At 41.2% G+C, this 17,513-nt stretch overlaps 1 protein-coding gene across 1 annotated transcript in view; it reads left to right on the top strand.

Moving 5' to 3' along the window:
• The window catches only part of VCAN (versican), a 101,302-nt gene that overhangs the window by 15,715 nt on the left and 68,074 nt on the right, over positions 1 to 17,513 (top strand). The window contains exons 4-5 of the mRNA XM_053969042.1: positions 9,267 to 9,441; positions 9,990 to 10,117. Of these exons, the coding sequence (XP_053825017.1) occupies positions 9,267 to 9,441; positions 9,990 to 10,117 (303 nt within the window). The remainder of the gene's footprint in view (positions 1 to 9,266; positions 9,442 to 9,989; positions 10,118 to 17,513) is intronic.

Raw genomic sequence — 17,513 nt, 5'->3', positions numbered from 1 at the left:
GTATTTTTAAACCAATTCAGGGCTTTTTTTCTAGGTATTTTCAGGGTCTCTATTTGTTAATTTTAAACTTTCAAACAAAAAGCATAATGCAGCATCAATGAAGCCAGGAAGATAAGCTGGCCTGCTTGTTTTTCAAATTAACCTTTGTAGCATAATAGATAGCTGGGAAAGATAACTTGAATAAAATTACTGTAATTGCCATTTCTCTCCTGGAGGTATGCTGGGAATACAAAACTACTATTGAACACACTGTGCATCAAATGAATGTATTTTACCAGTGATGGAATATGTTGTGAATGAAAAGTGGAAGGATAATTTTCTCAGTAGCATACAAATTTTCCCAGGTTGAGCTGAATAGTGGATATTAGTCATTGAAAGTAGAACTTCTAATGCCTAATTGTTTCTTTTGGCTGGGTCTCAAGCCCAAGACTGTACAAAAGTTGTAACTGTGAACCTATTTTTTTTTTTCTGTTTATCTATCACAACAGACAAATTTGATAGCTTGTGTGCAAATATCCAGTTGATTTGCTGTTTTAGATGCCAGATGAACTTCTGAAGTCAGATTCATATGTTATTAGCAACAGACTGTTCAGACAAAAGATCTGGCTGTCCCAGAGTCCCATTCCAAAGAAAGCAGCTGATATCAAAAAGCAAACTTAAACACTTACCTTGTTGCTGTCAGAGACCTGTCACCCATGGAATTACCCACACAAAGACTTTCGTTATTCTATCCTGAACAGATATGGGTTTGGTTTTTCCCATTTGTTTTTTTGAATGTCTGTAGATTTTAATTATCCATGGGTGGACTCCTGGTTAAGCCACCACTTAACCACAGCTGGTTATCTTAGTTATCATTCACTGGGAAGACACATTTCAACACACACATTGCCTTTGTCTCTGGAGTCCATATTTCTGCTAGATCCATTATGCATTTCACCTTCTTTGATGGATTACAGTTTTCTAAACAATGACAGGATCTTGGAAATTGATGTAATTCTGTTGGCCTTCCTTTGCCTTGGTTGTAGGAATTAATGATGCCAGCTACTTGGGTATCAATTGCTGCCTATATTTGGAAATAGATGATCTTTAAGGTCCCTTCCATCCCAAACCATTTCATGATTCTGTCTCAGAGACATCATCAAGACACTGTGAGTTCACATGGGATCTTTTATCTGCTGAGCAGTGCTTGGCTGTGTGTGCATCAAACAGAGATCAAATATGTTGATCTGAATATCTGTTTAAATGTCTCATCTTAGAGCAAAAAAACCTGAATTGGCTCGTTTAGTTCTAGGGGTGTGAGCAGTTGTGTTCTGGCTGGGTTGGCTCTCTGTGCACAGCCCTGGGGATCTGGGAAAGTCACAGCAAAGTGTAGGAGGAACATGACACTGTTGGGTTACTTGATCCAGTTTTTTTCCTTTGGCATTGCAAATCTCCACGTTAGTGCTGAGCCTTGTGCCCAAACCCAGCAGGGAACACCCATCCACAGGGGCCAGGTGCTCTCCATACTTCACCCCTGAGGTCAGGGTTACTGTTTTGCGTTTTGCACTTGGTGAGGGTGTAAGAGGGAGAAGGGAAACAATTTTAGCCCATGCAGGAAGTTTGGGGCAGCCAGGTGCCTGCCTTATTCAATATTCAGGCCTGCAGGGCTGTCCTTGGGGCAGGCAGCTCTGCAGGATCACTGGAGGGGCATTTTCCTCACACTGGATACCCCCTTTCCTGTTATTAATCATGGAGAATGCTTTCCTGACACCCTGGTTGCTGCTATAATGACACTGACCTCCCAGACAGGGATATTTTGTGTTCAAACTGGATCTAACAGCATGGCAGTGTTAGATGCTTCAGCTTCTCACAAGGAGAGGAAAGAAGAATCTTAGAATATTTTGAGCTGGAAGGGACCCACTAGGAACATCCAAGTCCAATCCTGGATATGCAGAACAAGTCATTCATACTAATTTTTGCATCCACGTGTTTTCTTCTCTGCCCTCTGTGCATGTTCTTCCAAAATTTTCCCTTTGTCTCAGGAGCAACTCTTCCTTTGTCAGATTCTGTAATTTCATATCTCTACAGTGTTTTTTTGCTTTTCTTCTAACCTTTCTTGCTGTTACTGAGCCCACAATTCAAACTGTCTCACACTGGGAGTCCTTGGCCTCTCAGCTTTTGGATATTCCTGGGTGAGGTAAGCTCTCTGTATTAAAATATTCCTGGTCACCAGTTAGGAAGATTTGTAGATGACTCTTTTAGACTCAACTTGTAACCTTTAGGCAAATCTACCTTGGGTGTGTTTCACACATAAAATTCCAGAAAGGATTTTATAAAAAGTATTGCTTTTTATAAGGTACAGAAAGTACCTTTCTGTGTTCACATTTACTCCTTCTCTCTAGTTGTAACGAAGTCCACTTTTATAAAATGCCTTTGAGCTACCTTGTAAAAATCTAACCCAGAAATGAAATGACATGGTACTTTTCATTCTGAACATTTCTGAATATTTAGTGAAATACTTGTTTTGTGTGGTGCTCTGATATTGGGCAATTAAGAAGAACATGTATCACCCAATGTATTCAATATTCAGAAGTCTGAACAAACCCTTCATTTGAGCTGATTTTTTGTTCTCTTCCTTGGAGATAATTGGATTTAAAGGGATCAAAGTGGCAAATGGGATCCTTCTAGTTTACTTACTCTTTTGTTATATCTCCTCAGTGAATATTTTTTTTGCCAAAAGTGAGAGCACTTTATTCTTTTCTATCTGATATTTTGGGAATTCACTCTTTTCATGGGCCTAATTTTCTCAGTTTCTGTTTGATTCTGCTGCAAATCTGAAAGACTTTTTTTCCTTCCAATTTTTTTTGTGTGTTTTCTTTTTAAAGCCTGTAAAGACAATCCCAGGCTTAAGATACTGATCTTGTTAATGAAAAGAAACAAGAATTAGGGAGGCAGCAGTAGATGGTAATTCACATTTTCATTTTTTTTTATGCAAACTTGTCTTTCCTTCAAGCATTATAATGATAATAAATGAAAGTTGCTTCCGATGTGGGAACGCTGCCACTCAGCGATTGTGTGCTGACAACCCAATTGATCTATTCTCTCTGCAGCAGAAATCCCCTTCTTTATCTCTTAAGTAGGCATTTGAAGAGGTGCTTTTACCTGCTCTTTTTTCAGGACTTACCTGTCTTGAAACCTTACCACCTCTTGATGTTGAACTTCCGTGTAAATTGTCATGGGCTGCTGCATTTTTCAGCTCGTTTTTTACTCTCCCGCCTAATGGATCCCGAGGAATCTTCCTGGCAAGGGAAGAGCACAGTTGGCATGGAGAATCAAAGGATGGCAGAGGGAAATTTATTTCTGGGTGGTAAAAACCCAGGGTCTACCTGCAAAGCGTGCCAGGAAGAGGGAAGGAAATGTCCTGACCAAGCTGCTGTGTCCCTCTTGAAGAGTTTGGCGGCCTCTGGGTGGACAGGTTGGCTCAGTTCTGCCTCGGGCTGGATGCAGCAGCTGTGGTGGGAGAGAAACAAAAGGAAAAAAAGCACAGGTGAAGCTCAGCATTGATCCCTCCTCTCATTATCTGGAGCTGTTCAGAGTCCCTGTGCCCCTCCACCTGTGTGCTGTGAGGGTGGGCACAAGCGTCCTGCACAGGGGAGCGAAGTGTGAGCTGGTGCAGGGGTGTCTGTCCGTGGCAGGGCAGGGGGGAAGGCACCTTCCCTCCCCACCGTGATTTCCCTGAGGCGTTTGGCAAGGCGAGCCTCTTCTTCTCAGGTTGCCAAAGCCCAAGACGGGGGTCAGAAGATGGGTGCAAAGCCTAGAGAGAGAGACACAAACAAATTATTCACGCAGAGAACTGAAAATGCTGCCCTATTCCTTCCTTTCATACAGTGCTCGGCCCTGTAACCCATATTTTTGGGGTTTATTTGTAATGGAAATTGCCTTCTGCGTTAAGCCCAGGGAGGATCTGAGCTATGATCTGAACTGTGTGGTAGCTCTGGCACTGGGCTGCGGGTTATTTAGGGGGTCTGCACCACAGTGTCCAAGGTCTGAAGACAAAAATTAACAGGATAACAGGCACTGCCATCACAATCTTTTCCCTTTAGGTGTTTGCTGTGTGAGGCAACCTCTGAGGTTCAGGCTTTATGCTGCCACATCCAACACTGCATGAGGCAGCAGCGTGAACTCACTAGTGAAAGTGAACTATAATTTATTAGCCATACCGGGAGCTAATAAACTAGCTTCCCCTGCAGTTCCACAGGGTTTTGATGCATGATACGCAAAAAAGCTGCAACCCAAAGGGTTGTAACCACGGAACCAGGCTCTTACCCACGGGAACCCTTGTTCGTTAAAAATTAAATGCTTCAAATTTTTATTTTCTGGTCTAAGACATGAGATAAACGACGAAAAGACGTTCACCCTTGCTCTGACAGAAGTGAATTTTGGATGCTACAAATTGCTTTCCTATGAGTGCTCTTTCCTGCTGCTACTCCTTCCTGTAATTACACTGACTTTGTTTGCCAGATGTTCAGTGACAACATTATACCGCTGTAGTCTGTTTTCCAGTTGCTTTATTTGTTCCAAGGACAACTCCTTTCTTGCCTTTTCTTTCGGGGAGGAAATAGACAAAGGAGGGGGAAAAAAATCCTTTACAAATGTTTTAAAGTGCAAAGACCGGGACAATGGTTTTCCCCCCTCCTCTCTCTGTCTAACTGAAACAATGAAAGTCCTGCACTTTAATCTTCTTAGCCCCAGGGGTCTTCTAATTATTGCAGCTGTTGCACAGGCTTATGCATAGTGAGTCCTCCTTCCCATTCATCTCGGAGGCTCTTTCATGTCCATTAGCTCCTCGCTGGAAATGGAGGAGCCTCCAGCTCTGAGAATAGGTGAAGTTTACCTTGTGGATCAGGGCGAGGAGAACAAAGCATTCCCCGAGTTCCTTTCCAGGATTTACAAATGACCAAAGGCTTCTTCTTTGCCTCGGCGAAATCCACTTTAAATTGGCTGGGACTTTAACTCTTTAGTCGTGCCTTGTTCAGGTGTCACATGGGCAGTGGTGCTTCCAGCATGGAGAAAAAAAAAAAAAAAAAAAAAAAAAGGAAGGAATGAGCGGTGAAATAGCTGGTTGTGGAAAATGCACTCATGTTTAAGTAGCAGGAAGCTTTAAAAAACAAATTACAGCTTTAGAGCAATATGTTGCCATGCCCTCTAAGGGAACAAACCTTTGGTGGCTGCACTGAGGAACAGAAACTCCTGTGCCCAGTTTGAAGTCCTATACTATGACTTAAGCAATTTCGGAAAATATTTATAAAAAAGAGACAATCTAAATTCACACGAAATACATTTTAAATAGGATTAAAACAACACACTGAATTAACAAATTGCTTCGTGTAATTGGACTTTTCTGATTCAGCATCAAATATGCTTTATTACAGAAATGCCATAATATAAAAAATGTTTTAAAATGTTTGTATACATTCAAACATAATAAATAGTAAAGCCAGATGCACAGCTTGTGAATATTATTATGGGTTCATAGTTGTGAAACAGGGTAAATATTTTATCTTGCTTCTGTTGGGAGCTCTGTAAAAGTTGCCCATTTTTAAATTCTAGATCCAGAACACCAAGCAGGCCACCTGAAATCCTGTTCTTATTTACTACTGTGCTACTAATATAGCAATCCTCATTTACACCAGCAGGTGTTCTGCTCACAGTTTCAACCACTGCTACTAAATTCCGAATATATTAGAATAAATATTTTTATGCATAACGCATGTTAAAAAAAAAAATTATAAATCTCCAGATAATATTTTTTTGTGGTTTTAAGGTTTAAATGCTGATGTTGGCTAACTCTGTGTTCTGGGGTGTGAGGCTGTGGGGAGCAGGGTGTCCCCCATCCACACTGAACACTCCTTTGGCTCCCAGCTGAGGATGAAGATGCCCTTTGGAAGCTGTCCCTGTTCTCTGCTTGTTCTTGAAATCTGCCCAGAAATTGTTTGGAAGAGTGTTGTGGGGCCTGAGCCAAATAATGCTGTGAAATAACCTAACAATTTAACACCCTTAATGACTGAATTTCAGGCATTCAATGGACAGTTCAATGTATTGATACAAACACAGCCATAATTTTCCGGGGTGTATTCTTCGCTTGTCACTTTTGCCAAAAAACACTTGGATCCATTTGAAGCTGAAATTACACTGTTGCTTGCAACAGTGATGGGTTTTGTCAGTTCTGAAAAGCATTTTATGGGGATGCTGGTGGTCTGCAAGCTTCCAGTTAGTGGCTGCAGCTGGTGTGTGACTCCCTATTAAATGATGAAATATGGGGATTCCCAGCCTTTCCTCTTTTATTTCCTGTTTCTCTGTGAGTGGCTTTGATAGAGGAAAAAAAAAAGACATCTGATGGCTGAGTAGTTTTCAGAAAATATTTTCTGTATTAATTTCTTAGTCAATCATGACAAGAAGAAAAATGTGTACTCTCTTCTCTTGGCCGTATGCAGCTTTTTGATGACTGGCAAGACTTTACTGAATTTGCATGAGAAAAGGATTTCTAAAAAAGTTGGAAATTCTTGCATCACCAATTTGCTAAGTGACCTGTTTTTCTATTTGTTTGTGAACTAGCACACTTTATCTTTCAACAATGCTCTAATAGCAATGACTTGTAAAATTAGTCATTGCTACAATATTACCATTTTCCCAAACTATATTACAGTATGCTGTTTCCTCATCATGAAGTACTCCAGTAAAACCATCAGAGAAAAGGAACATTTAATGGCTTAGAGGCTTGTTTTGTTTTGTATTGTTTCTATTCTCTGGATATTTTATGGTGTTGAAACACTTCTGAGGATTTTAGAGTGCAATTAGGTATTGCAAAGGACATGCCTTTGATGCTAAACTGTAAAAGACAGTGGTAACAGGGGGAAATGATTTTGGAAGGTGGGATGGGTGTTTTCTGCCACTTCAGTGCCCTTTATGGTTTGTTCTAGCTGCTGTCAGATTCAGTGGGAATTGTGTGTGTGTAGGAAACAGAATGTGGCTTCTAGACAGATCCTGCTTTAAGCAAAACCATCTTCACACCAGGCCTCCCTCTCCAAAGGTCTGACGTGCTCCAGAAGCTGCTGAAATTGTCAAGGTCTTTGTCAGAACCAGAAAAACCCCAAATGAAATTATGCTTTGTTTGGTTTGTACCATTTGTGGTGCGTGCAGGAAAATATGGCTACGGAAAATTGACCAAAATCCATATAGTGATAAATGATATATTTTTTAGTGGTCTTTGATGTGTAGAAATGGACACCAGGCCCATCATTGATTAGAAAATACGCTTCCAAAAAAACACATTTTTGGGGGTGTTTTGTCATTACTGGTAGCAGCCACTAGAGGGAGAACACAATTTATGCTGTATTATCTCACATTTTTGTACTATTTTTCATTCTACCCACCTGTTTTCAGCATTGTGACAACACCTAGGTGAGGTTACAGAGTGGCAATGGCTGCAGAAACAACCCAAAATGTGCCACTGATGGGGTTTTTTTGGGTTACAGAGTGGCAATGGCTGCAGAAACAACCCAAAATGTGCCACTGATGGGGTTTTTTTTTGGGTTACAGAGTGGTGATGGCTGCAGAAACAACCCAAAATGTGCCACTGATGGGGTTTTTTTGGGTTACAGAGTGGTGATGGCTGCAGAAAGAGCCCAAAATGTGCCACTGATGTGTTTTTTTTTTGGGTTACAGAGTGGTGATGGCTGCAGAAACAACCCAAAATGTGCCACTGATGGGGTTTTTTTGGGTTACAGAGTGGTGGTGGCTGCAGAAAGAGCCCAAAATGTGCCACTGATGTGTTTTTTTTTTGGGTTACAGAGTGGTGATGGCTGCAGGAAGAACCCAAAATGTGCCACTGATGGGTTTTTTTTTGGGTTACAGAGTGGTGATGGCTGCAGAAAGAACCCAAAATGTCCCACTGATGGGGTTTTTTTGGGTTACAGAGTGGTGGTGGCTGCAGAAAGAGCCCAAAATGTGCCACTGATGGGGTTTTTTTTTTGGGTTACAGAGTGGTGATGACTGCAGAAACAACCCAAAATGTGCCACTGATGGGGTTTTTTAGGGTTACAGAGTGGAAATGGCTGCAGAAACAACCCAAAATGTGCCACTGATGGTTTTTTTTTTTTGGGTTACAGAGTGGTGATGGCTGCAGAAACAACCCAAAATGTGCCACTGATGGTTTTTATTTTTGGGTTACAGAGTGGAGATGGCTGCAGAAACAACCCAAAATGTGCCACTGATGGTTTTTTTTTTTTTGGGTTACAGAGTGGTGATGGCTGCAGAAACAACCCAAAATGTGCCACTGATGGTTTTTTTTTTTTGGGTTACAGAGTGGTGATGGCTGCAGAAAGAGCCCAAAATGTGCCACTGATGGGGTTTTTTTTGGGGTTACAGAGTGGCAATGGCTGCAGAAACAACCCAAAATGTGCCACTGATGTGTTTTTTTTTTGGGTTACAGAGTGGTGATGGCTGCAGGAAGAACCCAAAATGTGCCACTGATGGGTTTTTTTTTGGGTTACAGAGTGGTGATGGCTGCAGAAAGAACCCAAAATGTCCCACTGATAGGGTTTTTTTGGGTTACAGAGTGGTGGTGGCTGCAGAAAGAGCCCAAAATGTGCCACTGATGGGGTTTTTTTTTTGGGTTACAGAGTGGTGATGACTGCAGAAACAACCCAAAATGTGCCACTGATGGGGTTTTTTAGGGTTACAGAGTGGAAATGGCTGCAGAAACAACCCAAAATGTGCCACTGATGGTTTTTTTTTTTTTGGGTTACAGAGTGGTGATGGCTGCAGAAACAACCCAAAATGTGCCACTGATGGTTTTTTTTTTGGGTTACAGAGTGGTGATGGCTGCAGAAACAACCCAAAATGATGGGTTTTTTTTTTTGGGTTACAGAGTGGTGATGGCTGCAGAAACAACCCAAAATGATGGTTTTTTTTTTTGGGTTACAGAGTGGTGATGGCTGCAGAAACAACCCAAAATGATGGTTTTTTTTTTTGGGTTACAGAGTGGTGATGGCTGCAGAAACAACCCAAAATGATGGGTTTTTTTTTTTGGGTTACAGAGTGGTGATGGCTGCAGAAAGAGCCCAAAATGTGCCACTGATGGGGTTTTTTTGGGTTACAGAGTGGTGATGGCTGCAGAAACAACCCAAAATGTGCCACTGATGGGGTTTCTTTGGGTTACAGAGTGGAGATGGCTGCAGGAAGAACCCAAAATGTGCCACTGATGGTTTTTTTTTTTGGCCTTCCAGGTGTTGTGTTTCACTACCGGGCCGCCACGAGCAGGTACACGCTGAATTTCACACAGGCCCACCAGACCTGCCGGGACAACGGCGCCGTCATGGCCAGCCCAGAGCAGCTGAAAGCAGCCTACGAGGATGGGTTTGAGCAGTGTGATGCTGGCTGGGTGTCTGACCAGACTGTCAGGTGAGGCTTTCAAAATGCCCCTTCACGTTTTTAACCCAAAATTTGTGTGCCTGGCCTGTGCAGACCTAAACTGTTGTTTTGCCCTAATTGATGCCTTGGAGTGGCTGCCTAGAACAGAGGGTGGACAAAATTAAGATAATAAAGTGGGTGTTTATTAAAGGCAATCAAAAGGTGCATCTTGGGCAGTCAGAAGTCTCTCAGAGGCTGCACCCAAGGTGGACAATGGTCACGAGTTTTTCCCACAGTTATAAGTTTGGTCCATTTGCATTTCAGGGGTTCATCCTCCAATTCCAGCTCCAGGTGATGAAGTCATTCACCCCCAGTTTGCTCCCCCGCAATTCACTTTTGTTTATAGTTTTGGGGCCTGAGGCAGTTGGGTGTCCTTGAGTTTCAGGCCCAGAGGAATTGTTTTGTCTGTCCAAAACGTGAAGACAGCAACCGACACTGTGTGTGGAGCTTAGAGTTATACCCCAAAGCAGTGCAGGGTTTAAAAAACATGAAAGCTTAAAACTTAAGGCGTCATAACGATAAATTTTCTGCGTTTCCAGGTATCCAATTAGACATCCAAGAGTTGGCTGCTTTGGAGATAAGATGGGAAAGAAAGGAGTCAGGACGTACGGGCGCCGCTTCCCTAACGAGACTTACGATGTTTATTGCTACGTGGAGCACATGGAAGGTGAGATGGGTCTGCAGAGCCTGGAAGTGCACTGCAAGGCTTAAAAAGTGGCTGGGGAGCCTAATGTGGAAGAGCAGAGAGGGAGAAAATTCCGCTTAAAATAGGTTTTGGCTGCTGTGGATCTGAAGGGAATTGCCAAATGGAGGGACCACAAATGCAGTTTGTGGTCTTGCAGGTCCTAATTAAAGGCCAGTGTGGAGTCTACAAAGAGGCAGTCAGGGTTCAAGCTGCCTATAGTTAGTGCAGTAGATCTCACAAAAATTGCTGTTGAAGTGTCTTATTTTTTGAATATTATATAAAAGTATTTTCAAAGAAATGCATTTAATGTTTGAGAAACTATGTATGCTATATATAAGTATATACAAAGATAGATGTAGTATATGTGCTAACTGTATTACAGTTCATAAAGTATGCAATTAAGTCTTTTTATATGTCCATGGCATAGAATTAGACAGATATTGAATTGCCATCTATGTTTAATAGTATCTTTTTAATAATGGGTCATCTCAGATTCAGAAAGAAACAAACGAGAAAAAACTTTGTAGTTTCTGGGCATAGTTTAGTAAAATTATTACACAGATACTTTGCAACCAGCACTAAAGTAAATTCTCCACTTACTACAGTGCCTTGAGAGTGTCACACTGCTTCTGTTTGACAGGTTTTTATTCCATGCCAGTTCCACAGTTCCTTTCTAAAAAAAACCCTGATAACTCCTAACCAAACATCCTCAGGGATGGTCCTTGGCTGTTACACATTTCATTTAGTGCTCTTAAAGTCAGCAGAACAATAAATTAGCCTTGGCTCTGAGCTAGCCTGCCTTTATAGGTGTACATATACTTTTAAAAAGCAATTGCAAAATGCAGGTGCTCAGTGTTTGTTTGTAATCTGTTTTAGATAAGATATAGATTAGGTCATGCAAATTTTTCTCCTGCTGGTGACTCAGAGAGATTTTAGTTACTGAAATCAGTAACTGTTTTATTTTTAGTAGCTGAACATATGTCCTAGACAACTTGGAGATCTATGCAATACAAGCAGCACAGGTATTGCAAAGCCTCTAGAAAACACATATGCTTGAGAATTTGTAACTTGAACTTGAAAACTAAGTGACAGAATATTGTTAGTGCTTTTCATGGTCTTAATTTTAGTTATGTCCTGTTTATATCTGTCAGTGAGCAGCACGTGTGAACATCTACAATTCATGACATTTGATCCTCCATCAGTCATTGATGGGATTGGATTTTGAATCTCCTCTAAATCAATGTTTTTAAATTCAGTTTGTGTCTTTCCTAGCTTACAAAAAGAAGGTGTAGTCAAAAACGTAATGTGTATAATTCTTGGGTGAAGAGCAATCTCTCGCTCTTTTCCCTCTTCGAGAACAGAGAAGTGTGACTAATACAGAGCAGATTGTCCCGGGTGCATGTGAGCCAGCAGTTTCTCAGGGTCAAAATTTATCACTAAACTTTCAATAATAGAACTTAAGTCAAAACTGAAGCATTTCTCACTGAGGCTGATGGTCTCTGCTTGGAACAACCTGGAACCAGACTGTTGTGAGTTCAAAGAGGCTGCAGTGACTGTGCAGTCCTCATGGATGAAAATGCGCAGGTCCTCAATTTCTCATGGACATTAATTGGTCCTTCTTTGTTATAAAATGTCATTTGCCAAGGTTTATGACCTGGTTTCTTCTCGGGATGCATCTACACTTCTGTCCCACCACTGTGGCCTGTCAGCTGCATTGTGGTGACTGCTTGCATATGAAACATCCAGATTTTAATGAATGTGTAAGCTAGAGCACAATATTGCAGAGATTTGGTTCATTATATTGCATTCATTATTTTGAACAAGTTTAAATGTCAGATTATTATAATAGTTAGCCAAAGGGACTCTCCAACTTTTCCCTTTTGTTGTTATTGCTTTTTTTTTTGATTTTTTTTTTGTTTGTTTTGTTTGGTTTGGTTTGGTTTGGTTTGGTTTCCTTTTGTTTGTTTTATTTTGGTTTGGGTATTTTTGGTTGGTTGGTTTTCTTGTTTGTTGGTTTTTGTGTGTATGTGAGGGGGCTTTTATTATTTTTCTCATTCTCTCAGGATGTGGAGTGTGACAACTTCTACGACCTCCAGGAGGAGTTTATGGGTACAGGGCATAGAAACAGTATAGGTCGGTTCTGCTGACATGCAGAGGAGTTAAATTACTCTGTTTGGATGAGGAGAAACAGGCACGTGCTAGGAAGACACGGTGCCACATTGTGCAGGATAAACCATTCCTTGGTGCCTTCACAGAAACTTGAGCCTCTGAGCCAGACTCCCTTTTCCAGGTGGGGCTGAGGAGCCAAGGTGGCTTTGTCTGTGTAACAGGAGCAGTTTCTGTTAGGACAGAGGTTAATTTTGAGTGAGGAGGAGCTTGTTAGACAGTACACAGCACCTATGAGTTTATACTTCAGAAAAACTCACCCACACAGATAAGATGGAAATTTAGAATGTCAGTGGGGTTATTGGAAGGTTGAACTAAACTAGATTGCTGTGTTGGTAGGAAACTTACGGATCAAGAGCTAAAATTGTGCCACATTTCTGATGGCCCTGTTCCCCAAAGGTTGATCCTGCAAGGTGTGACCTTTAGCTCATGACTTAATTCACAGCAAAATGAATCCATGGCACTTAGGGTGTGCTCAAATGCAAACTTTTTCCATGTGAATTTTAAAGCTCATATCTGTGTACCCTGCCCTGATTCAATGCCAAATCTATTAGAATTGCTTGCACTAAAGAGGTCCTTATTTGGAGGGTCTGTCTCAGTGGAATGACTATTCATGGCACAAGCCTGACTAATGATATCAAAATTTGGGCTATAATGAGGATGTCACCATGGAAGTCATTGAACACTTATTGGTCTGTTGGCTGCTGTTGGTGTGTCACCCCAGAAGGCCATAAATGGTGGTGGGAATTCTTGCAATACATTTTAAAATAAATGTGCATTGAATTTGCAGTACTAATTTGGGTATTTGCACTGAGGATTTGTAGGAGCAACTCCATCTCGATTTTATTCCTTTTTGGCCATGTGGAATCAGGAAGTTAGCCAGAGACATGGATTTCTCCTTAAATCACAAACTATTAGCTTAAATTGAAACCAGTTATCTAGGCTAACTCTTGCCATTTCCTTGTTCTGAGGAAAGCCAGAGTGATTAAAGACTGCACAATTCTAATTTAAATAGTATGAGTTTTGTTGCGACAGTCAGAAGAATAACTGTGGGAAGGATTGAAAGTTTCTGAGCTCCTGGAGTTAAAAATGAGAACCTGGAGTCAAAGTATCATTAAAAAGGTACGAGCCAGGATGTTTTATTACAAACTGTTTCACATTCCTCATATTTCATCACTTATTTCAGTGTACCAAGCACTAACAGAAACGTTTAGGGTACTTTTAACTGCAGGAAGTGATTTATGAGTAAAGATTTTAAAGTGATTGAGCTGCAAAGGTTTGGGTGAGGATCCCACCAGCTGAAGGGGTGTCTCCTGTGGTGTAATCCCTCGGATGGAGATGTGTGGTGGGTGAGGAAGAGTTTGAATTCTTCAGACAAGCAGTGTGCGGTTAATTTGGCAGCGCTGTGGTGTCAGAGATGGAGATAGAGCCACCACCAAAGCCCCAGCGGTGGAGTGTCTTTGTGCTGAGCCAAAGCACAAACCACCCCAATGAGGATTGTCTCCTGGCCAGAACCCATCAGAGCCCGTGGATGCCTGACAAGCCCCCACCACGTGCAGATGGGGCCCTCACGCTAACAGGGTTATTTTTGGGGTGTCTGTGGGGAAGACTGTACAGCCCTCCTTCCATGCACCACCCCCCCCCCACAGTGAGCGCAGGGAAGAAGGATGAAAACCAAAACCAGATGTCCTTTGAATACTTTCCACCTACTCTCATGCAGTTTTGCTGTTGTCATGGAAATTTCTGTGAATGAGAAAGTCATAATTAAAGGAGTCTTAGTCTAAAATGTGGCCTCAGGTGAGAAGTTTCTTCTGTGTTTTGGGCAGCTAAAGGTTTTATTTGGGGTCTATTCTGATTCTGGAGCAACAGCTAGATTAGGTTTCAAAACTGGGACACAGAGAAAATAATGTTTTTTTCTCTAGTTCAGGGCCTGTGGTAGAATTATGATCCTTTCCATTACACTGGACACTTACCCAGCCTTGGATTATGTGACATCATGCAGGGTTAAGTTCTCAAGAGGATTCCTGTTCAGCCAACAGGTCTGCACAGAATAGACCCAAGACATTCAGGAAAGTTTAGTTAAATCATTGCTGCTGTGCATCAAAAGGAATCAACTGACTTGTTCTGACATGCAAGAGAAAAAGACTTCTTCATCTTGTCCAGACTCCTGCTTTAAAGTTGAACCAAGCTGCTGATGTTTGTGTTTTTCCAGCCCTGCAGAGTGGTTTTGGTAATTAGTGACATTGTTAAATTAGTGACACCTCTTTATTACCCTGGTGAGTCAGAGAACCAGCCCTGAGCAGCAGAGAAAGAGAGGAGGGGGATCTGGAAGCTCTTGGTCCTGAAGGCATGAGGGTAAATGTGTTAGGGTCATGGTATTCCTGCTTCTTTGCACACTTGACCATGTCCTAGGAATGAAGTTTTGAACAGTTTTGAGGAAAAGAAAGTTGTGATGGCAGTGCCTCACGACTGCTTGGGTTTTGACCCGCTGGCTGTGTCCAGGTGAGGGGCAGCAACCACAGGTTACAGGTGCATGTGAGAAAATGCCCTTAGAATGCTCTGTATAACCTCAGAAAAGATGTGATTTTGTCACTATTAGCCAGCTTTTGTCTCTGACTCTGGGGTACCCTGATCTGCAGCTGTAGTCACAGAATCCAGGAGCTCTAACACTCCCAAAAGACATCTCTGTTTGATAAACTTGGTGGGTTCCAACTCTCAGAAACAAATGAATAAGTCTGGAGTTCACCATGCGTACATTATGCTGAAAAAAACAAAAAAAAAAAAAAAGGGAGCTCCCAAATTCTTAGTGGGAGATAGTGTTTCTTCTCCCCAAACAAAACTATCACAGTGGAACTAAAATGAAAAGGTACTGGAAAGGTTTTGTCTTGGCTTTGGGTTTTTTTTTGGTTTTTTTTTTTTTTTTTTTTTTTTGGTTTTTTTTTTTGGTTGTTTTTTTTGTTTGTTTGGTTTTTTTTTTGTTTGTTTTTTTGTGTTTTTTTGGTCTTTTTTGTTTTGCGTGTTTTTTTTTGTTTTGTTCTGTTTTGTTTTGGTTTGCTTTGTTTAATTGTGAGAGTTAAGCATTTCCTCCTATGGGAATGATTAACTTTTCATATAATTAATATCCCTGTGCATTTTCTAATGCCTGGCTTTGGAGGACTGTGAAGGTTGTAGAATCTGAGCACCTGACCATGAGGTAAAGCTCGTGAGCACCAGATTCTAGATGGGACAGTAATAATCATAGAATCATTAAGTCTGGGTAAGAAGAATTTTGAGATCATTAAGTCCAAACATCAACCCAGCACCACCCCAGTCAACACAGGCTGTGTGTGGCTTTGGTTCTAGCCTGCCCTTCTTCCCACCTTGCTTTCAAGTTGTGTGATTCATGACATTCACATCTACCAGTGTGCCCAGCTCACCCAGACATGTCCTGAGGAGAGAAAGTGAATCAAAGCAGTGAAACTTGCTATAAAATCAGCTGATAAGATTTGTAGAACTGATTCTTGTAGAACTTAAAACTTTTTCCTCAGGGATTGCAGGTGAATCAGCTTTTGTCTTCAAGAGAAAAAAATCTGACTTCTTCATCTGCCCCTGTATTTTGTAAAAAGATGGAAAAAGCCTGACTTTCATCAGGTATCTCTTTTGACCAAGCAAAACAAACACATGTAAGAGGAAAATCCTAGGGATTCTTGGAGTGCAGTGACCGCTGAGGCTGCTCCATCAGCCTGAAGCTTGGTTTGGAGCAGGAGCCAGCAATAACACACATTACATTATTGTCTGCAGCCTAAACACTGTCACGTTCTGCACCCCACCCCCTGGTACTGCAGAACCAGTTTTTCTTCATCTGCTGGCCTAAGCCCTGGGCTTTGCCTGCAGAGTATTGCTGGGTTACTCAGGGTGTGCTCCAGCTATAAAAACCATGCACGTGGCTGTTTAACACACACAGAATTGAATTTGCCCTGCCTGGTGTTGGTGGCTATGTCATTTGTTTGTCGAGCAGATGAGTTTTCCCTCTTAATTTCCTTCTTTTCAGGGTTTTGGCTGGGAAATTGAGGGGCTTCCAGTCATCTTAATAAAAACACTGTAAGAGCGTGCTGGGGTCTGTCCTCCTGTTAAATATGGAAGCTGTTGTGCTTTCAGAAACAGGAGTAAATTGTAGAGACTGCATGGATTAAATACATTTCATTAACTTCAGAATTACTTTTCTTGCTTTTTAGAAGTTTCTGTGCGAGACTTGAGTCCTTTTCTCTTTAATACTTTGAAGGAGTTGGGATGTTTCAGCCATATGCTAGAAGTGAATGAGATCAAGAAACCCCAGGAAAACCTCCATACTTAATTTTTTTTTTTTTGTTAGGTGGTTTGAGAAGCTTGCAGAAGCAGAACAAACTTTAAAGTGTTTCTGGATTCATGTATCAAGCAAGGCCTTTATTAAACTCTTTCTTCGTTTTTCACATTTTGTCACAACAATTATTAAGCACATTAAGTGTACGTTTAATCACAGAGAATTTTAATCTATTTTCAAACTGGAGAGACAAATGGAGGAGTCATAGCTCCTAGAGTAAATTACTGCTATTTGCAATATGACTTTTGCCCTATTTTTTAAAAATAAGAATTGTGGAATTATAGAAAAATACTCTCAAACTAGAGCAATTACAAGATGACATGTTTTAACATCTTTGCCCTTTATCTTATCATTAGCATTCCTGAAATAAATGCACATTTACTTGGTATATGGTGGAATTTTGCTTATTGCCCTGCTGCCTTTTTGCCTTCTTTTTGAGGTTATTGTCACAAATTCTTGTACCAATTTGGATTTCACTTATTGGACTGTTTTGGTTAAGATGTGTTTTTCCTTAAATATATGTGGGTTTTTTTTTTTTTTTTTTTTCCCTTTTTTAAAAATTGGTTTGGTTTGGTTTTTTGGTAAAACAGTCCTTGACAAAGATCACGTCTGTTTGACAGCAGCTGATTTTAACAGATGAACAAAATTATCCCATGTGGGGTCAGTAGAATATATTCAGTGCAGAGAAAGGTATGACACTCATCTTTTAAGTGTGCAGGATTATCACTGTTGCAGATACAGCCATACTCCAAGGCAAATTTGAGGCAGACTTCTGCATAGAAAGTGCAGCTTGGGTAAGTCAGTTCTCTGCAAAGTGACCTCTCTTGAAGAAGAGCCCTGCATTTTGAACTCTTACACCAAGACTTAACCCCT

Source organism: Vidua chalybeata, chromosome Z, assembly GCF_026979565.1.
Source record: "Vidua chalybeata isolate OUT-0048 chromosome Z, bVidCha1 merged haplotype, whole genome shotgun sequence".
Lineage (NCBI taxonomy): Eukaryota > Metazoa > Chordata > Aves > Passeriformes > Viduidae > Vidua > Vidua chalybeata.
Note: the sequence above shows the minus strand (reverse complement) of the source record. Positions and strands in the feature narration are given on the sequence as shown.